Source organism: Egretta garzetta, unplaced genomic scaffold, assembly GCF_000687185.1.
Source record: "Egretta garzetta isolate BGI_Z169 unplaced genomic scaffold, ASM68718v1 scaffold473, whole genome shotgun sequence".
Lineage (NCBI taxonomy): Eukaryota > Metazoa > Chordata > Aves > Pelecaniformes > Ardeidae > Egretta > Egretta garzetta.
In genome coordinates this window covers 2,465,725-2,472,265 of record NW_009259319.1, presented here as the reverse complement: position 1 = coordinate 2,472,265, position 6,541 = coordinate 2,465,725, and the positions used below count along the sequence as shown (strand labels likewise).

General features: G+C 38.8%; 1 protein-coding gene across 1 annotated transcript in view; it reads right to left on the bottom strand.

Moving 5' to 3' along the window:
* Window positions 1-6: 6 nt before the first annotated feature.
* The window catches only part of CCDC112 (coiled-coil domain containing 112), an 11,144-nt gene continuing 4,609 nt past the window's right edge, over window positions 7-6,541 (bottom strand). Inside the window, exons 4-10 of the mRNA XM_035892095.1 lie at window positions 6,137-6,329; window positions 4,743-4,818; window positions 3,763-4,153; window positions 1,768-2,211; window positions 943-1,038; window positions 177-295; window positions 7-101 (exon numbers count right to left, since the gene is read on the bottom strand). Coding sequence (XP_035747988.1) covers window positions 71-101; window positions 177-295; window positions 943-1,038; window positions 1,768-2,211; window positions 3,763-4,153; window positions 4,743-4,818; window positions 6,137-6,329 — 1,350 coding nt within the window. The 3' untranslated portion in view covers window positions 7-70. The remainder of the gene's footprint in view (window positions 102-176; window positions 296-942; window positions 1,039-1,767; window positions 2,212-3,762; window positions 4,154-4,742; window positions 4,819-6,136; window positions 6,330-6,541) is intronic.

The following is a 6,541-nucleotide window of genomic DNA, read 5'->3' as shown; positions in this document are numbered from 1 at the left end:
GCCCAGGACGGCTGGCCGCTTCGCAGGCACGGAGGTCATCACCCTGCGACAGGGAGAGGCCGGCGCTCCGCTACAACCCTTGCCTCCAGGCTGGGACAGCTCTGAAAACAAGGCAGAAAGAGCTCATTGACAACTGTGTTTTTGTCACGCCACGCGCCCATCCTTCTTCGCCTTACCTGTGGGGAATATGTAAAAGCAGCTCTGAAGCTGTTGGAGCGACCTCTTTCGAGCGTTCCTCCCAGGCCTTGGTAGGTCTGTACAACCTGGACCCGTCTCTGGTGACACGAATCTTGACCTCAGAGTGAAACAAAGAAGCAAAAAAACTGGTCTTTTCCATAGATTGCAGGATGAGTTACATACACGCCGGCTGGGTTTTCATCCCACGCACAGGTGCAGAGTAAACAAAACACAGCTGGCTAGGCAGAAAGAGACCTTTCCCTCTGTGGTATCACAGGAAAGTGGCAGAAACATTACATCAGTAAGGGGCAACAACTGCTTGCTGTCATTAAATTGTAGTGATTTAAAAGGTTAAACTCCTAAGAACCCAGGCAATGTTCCCAAAACTCTTCTGGAAGCCAGCCTACTTAGTTAACCAATGGAAGAAAACATTTAAAAAAAAAAAACAAACCAACCCCAAAACAAAAAACCCCAACCCCCGCCCATATCGCAGCTCATTTATATGAGCTATAGGGTTCACCCAGAATAAAGTATTGCTTCGAGATAAGTAAATTCTCTATTGCCACCTTTTTTTTTTTAAACACCAGAACAACTATGCCTGCTGCATTGTCGCCTGATAATGATCGTGACTTTAATTTTTTCCCCTTTATCAACCGTTTAAATAAGTAAAAATAATTGCTTTTTAGAGCAATGAGGAAAAGGTTGTTTAAACAACCAAACTGCACACACCCCAGATTACAAAAAAAAAGAAAAAAGGTAAGTTACCTTCTCTCTTAACTCTGCCAACCTTTTTTCTCTTTCTTGTTTCTCTACTTCTTTAGCTTGTTTTTGTAGAATCCTTAGCTCCAGTTTACGTAGATCCTGAAACACATAACAAACAGAAAAGCAAACTTTTCTTTGGAAGTAAAGCAAATCGTATCAAAATATATATGCAGCCTTTTCACAGTTAGGTTTTTTTTGTTTGAAACTGTCTTGTCATAGTACAGAATGAAGTTACACTACATAGCTACTTGCTGCAGCTTGTCCTGCGCAAATTATAGTTACACTGTACTGAAAAAAAATGGATTGCAGTACTTTAGGTTCCATTTACAAAAAGGAACTCTAGTGCGAATGCCCTCAATAATATCAGTTCTCCAGTAATCAGATTTACACTGAGATGGGATCTAACTTGACTCTGCAGCTACTGAAACTGCAGGATTTTCAACATCTCTTTTTATTTCATACCTGCATGCAACAATCAGGTCTTTTGACGTTTTCTACAGCATGGAGAGCAACACAGCCTAAGCTGTCTTCCCCAAACATTTGCACATTGAAGTAAATAAAACCACTTGTATATGCAGAAATGAATATGGGCTTGAATAATCCTGCAGAACTTAGATATTGAGGAAAAGCAAAATCGTTGTCTAGAGTAAAGTTTCATACTGTTCCTTAGATGTAACAGATGCTGTTATTCACAGTAAATCAATAATAAGACTTAAATGAAGGGAACTTGGGTATTACAGGGGTTTTTTAAGTGTTTAACAGATTATATTACAGGAGGAAGTAAGTGAATTTAAAACAACATGCATAAACGGAGATGTGATTACGCACACGTTCTTGAAACTTAGTAATTTCTTCTGCAGCAATTCTCTTCCTTTTCTCCTTTTCAGCTTCCTCTCTCTTCTCCTTTTCAGATTCCACTCTCTTCTCCTTTTCAAGCTTTTCAAGCTCCTCTTTTTCTTTCTTCTGCAAGCTATACCTTTCCAACAGTAACTTCATGTGGCATTGGCGCTGGCGTTCTTTTTGTTGCTTCTTCTTCTTCTCTTCTTCTTCTAGTTTTAGCTGTGATGCTTGTTCCATTGCAAATGCTATTGCCTTCTGTCTCTTCCATGCTTCAATTGCAGCTTGTTTTCTTTTTCTTTCTTCTTCTGCTTTTTGCTTCTGAGCTTCTTCACATTGTAGCAGTTTTTTCTTGAGCATTTTTTCTGACTTCTCTTTCTCCTTTAAGTTCCCTTCTTTTTCTTGCTGCTGCTTTTCTTTCCACTTCTTAATTGACTGAAAGAGAACAGCAGGAAAAAAAATAAGGTTTTCATGAAAATTTTACACATACTTCGATTCACTCTGACGAAAACATGGACTGCAAGGATACAAACTGCAGATAGGAATTAGAAGTCTACTAAAGGCAAAACTTAAGGCAAAAAAGCACTTATGTCTGCTTCCTCACATTTTTTTTTCTCTTTTGTGGATCACGCAGTGAAGGGCTGCTAAAGGGTTAACAAGAGACCTTTGTGAAGCCAACTGTAGCTGGAATGTGGTAACAGCCCTGAAAAAACAGAACATCCTTGAGGAGGATCCAGCTTAAAGTACTAACATTGTGTTTTAGGTTAACTTACTAACCATATGAGGTAAGAAACTGTAGATAAGAAACTAACAGTGTTTGCAATGTGTATCATTAGAGAAAAAAAAAAAAAGATATTTGTAGTAAATTGCCTATCTTTGTTGCCAGCCTTGGAAGGCATGTAGGGGACAAAACGTTTGTCGATATGAGGATAGCCAGGGATGGGAACCATGAGATACGGAGGTAAAGGGGAATGTTTCAGGGATGGGAAGCTGGCAGGTACCGGCTGTGTTGTTCTGGCAGCAGAATAAGGGGGGTAAAAGCCAAAATTCACCAAAAGGACAAGGTGAAGAAGAGGAGTGGGTGAAGTAAATGACCCCTGAAGACCACCAACTCAAATCACTGAGTGTGTGCCACTGGGAGGAGAATATGTAAATGATTTCCAGGAATTAATTTACCTATGCCTGCCTTTTCTGAGGAATGTAATGAATATGTATGTAAAATTAGTACATAAGCTATGCAATTAACTCTGTGTGGTGTGCACATTAGGAGGAGCGATCCCCTGTGCGTCCGGCGCCACAATAAAAACTGCTTAATAGTCGCCAAGACTACTGAGTTCTGGTTTCGGCTTTTCACGGCTTCAACAGGCAGGTTTAATATGTACCTGCTAAAATGAGTTCAGTTATGGCATTCATATTACCGTGGAGTAGTTATGAACATTGGTGTAATATGCTTTCTTAATGCAAACATTTTTCAGGTCTTAATTTTTTTCTTCAAATTAACAATTCCAACTATTATTTTATAGTTCAGTTTTTATGTCAGTGTATCTTTTATTACTCAGATGGATAGCTCTTGAAGGAACCATAATTCTCTATATCAGGATGGCAGAGGCATATTAGCTATACAGTAAGACAGATATTTTTAGGGACAGATGTAGTAAGAACTGCAATTTCAGATGGGATTGCTTACTGCTCCAGGATTTGCATCTAACTTGCTGGACCACTGCCACCAAAAGCATTTCTAATACACTTTGGCAACGCACAGGCCTCTTCATTGTGTTGTCTTAAAGAACTACCAGTAAGCATAGACCTAACAAGTATTTTTGGCAAGGGGAGGATACTAAAGACTTCAGTTACATGCCATCAACTTTAACAGAAACCCACCTAGCACCACCGCCAGGGAGGCAAATACAAAAGTAAGAAATGCATGCATTGTAAAAGTAAGTACTTTTTCTTAAAGCTACGAAAGCCTTAGAGGAGTTATTTTACCTCTTTCTTTCTTTCCTGTAAAATTAAAAATTCTTGATACCATTTGTCATGCTGTTCAATATCTTCTTTTGTTCTTCCACAGAGACACTCAAGGGCTTCACCCATGTAAGATGGTCTTCCTTTATGTTTTGTCCATACTTTCAGAAAATTTTGATGATCATAATCATCCCAGCCTCCTTGCCGCCCTCCTGTTCGCTGAAAAAATCTTTCAAATTCTACTACTTCTTCAGGTAGGTGACTTTCCAGTGTTTTATCAACTGAGACCCTGGCTGATGGTAATTTCAAAACTTTTTCTGTTGTTGAGCTGCCTAACGCCCACAGTTCCACTTTTCTCTCAAAGACACTGAGCTCATTAATGGCAGTTTTTTCCTCCTTCAAAAGCTGTTCATATCTGAAAAGAGAACAAACACTGAAGTGTAAGAAAAAAAAAATCCAGGATTCATTGTTCATTCACCAAAAATTAATTTTGGAATTGTTCAATGCCACACAAAAGCTATTCTTCCAAGATTAAGAACTGAAACGGTAACACAGATGACAGCACAGTTTTAATGATCCCACAATAAAGCACTACACAATCAGAATTAAGTTACTCTTAGTGAAAGCACACATTTATGGCACTCAAAACAACTAACTCAATTCCCTTCTGACACCGGCAGAGAGAAAGGGGGAAAAAAACCCCACCCACTTACAAAACAAAACAACAGAAACCCCACAATCTAATCTCTTCTGCAGCCTTTCTCTGAAAAGCCTTTTCAGAGGCAAATCATTGTTACATTGGATCACTGCAATAGCTACATAAACAGCCTCTCCAAACAGCCGTTTATCAAGATTCTAACGTTGATAGCCTGAGTTTTGATTTACATACCACAGGAATCACTAGCAAGAGTAAATCAAAAGAATAGTTTACTTGATTAATGCAAAATTTTCGTTGTGTCTTATGAAAGCACTTTTTCTTGTAGCTTAAGCATGTATAAACATACATTTGCCTCTGTTCCTCTTTAAAAGAATTGATTGTATTTTCAACTTCTTCCATAATTTCCTTGAGTTTGTCAACAACTAAAAAGGAAAAGAATAAAAGAGCATATCACTTAAATAGTCTACAGTATTTACCAGTAATTCAGCACTATCCAGAAATGTAGGCACTTACAGAGACTTCTGGGACACTTTGACTGTACAAAAAAGCATGCACTTCCATCTCAAACAGCCTTAAAAGACAAGACTCTCATTTATTCAAAAGGCGTGATTTCACAGTGATTTAGCTAACAGGATGCAAATCCCAGTGTAAATGTTCACCTCCATTATAGCCTTCAACAGACCCATAGAGTAAGACAGTCTTATCCTAAAGTTTCCACTGCTGTTTTTTATAATGATGCAGTTAGTCACTTAAGCAGCCCACTCAAATCTTTGGTTTATACCAGGCTGTAGCAATCCTATTTAACCTATAGGTTACTACTTTTACAAAACTGACAAGAAACATCAAAGTAAGACTTTATCCTATACTGCCAGCATACTGTAGTCCTGATCTGGAGAAAGACAGCAAGACAGCTGTCCAGAGAAGATCTATTTTGCAATGGTAGAAGAAAGTTTTAGAATCTGTTTTAAACCTGCACAACATCTCTATGGACACATATTGAACACACAGTTTAACTAACCTGGCTTTAGAAAATAATAACTGTACCAATTTAGTTTATATCACCTAAAACTCCTAGTTCAGCTTTCCTGCCTTGTTAGTTCTTGGTATCTTTGCTGACAGCTTAAGAAGAGAACGCATTTTTTGTAGGATAGACACTGAATAATAAAATGAGATGCATTTTAGCTAGCGTCAGAAAGCCCTCAGCTAATATGAGGGCTTCAACCTGAGCTCCACACATGGTATTAGAGTATCATAGGAGAACAGTTCTTTCAGTGCCTATTTCCAAAAATTTTCAAAATACCCAAACCGAATGAGTTGTTTCGGCATTTTCCACAGAATATTCCAACTTACAATTCAAGCCATGTGGACAGCTAGAAATGAGTTCCCTGTAGACCCTACTCTGACCTCTTACCAGATGAAAGGGAGCTGTATCTAAACAGCACTAGAATACTAATTTCATTTTGCATAAGGCAAAGAGTCACATATAGAAAATACTTGGCTTTCAGCAGCCTGAAGAAACAAACCCACACCACTTCTAAGACAGGGTAAGTTTCTCTGTTTCCACACAGAACTGCACGATCTTTCACCATTTCTCATGCTTCTGCATTCATCCCTTCCCAGATTCCTGAAAAAGCAGACCGGAGAAAGAGTATCCCAAGTCCGCAGGACAATTCCAAGCCCAACTATGCAAGAAACCTGTCTACAGAGGAAAATGTTTTCAAATCTGTCACGACAACTTACATTCTGGTGTAAGCTTCACATCTTTTAATTGTTGCTGAAGTCTCTTCACATTATTTTGTATTTTTGATAGCCGCTGCAGGATTTTAGCTCCTGTTAAACAAAACAAGGCGCTGATAGTTCTAACAGTTTCTTTGTGTATTAAACTCAATACAAAAACAAGAGCCATGATGTGTCCAGAATAACCCGGGGGATTTCATCTAAGCAGGGACGCAAATTCTGTTTATCATAAGAAACTGCCACAATACTAAGCATTTTAACATGCCTGTAACTGCGTGTAGCTGACTGCATGGGCCACTTATCTCCCCACACAGCGTCAGCAGATTTTAAAATTAGTAGCTTCTATTTCTGAAGGTGTCAATAGGATAGTCTTATCTAGATTAAATCAGTAGGGGTTTTGTTGGTTTT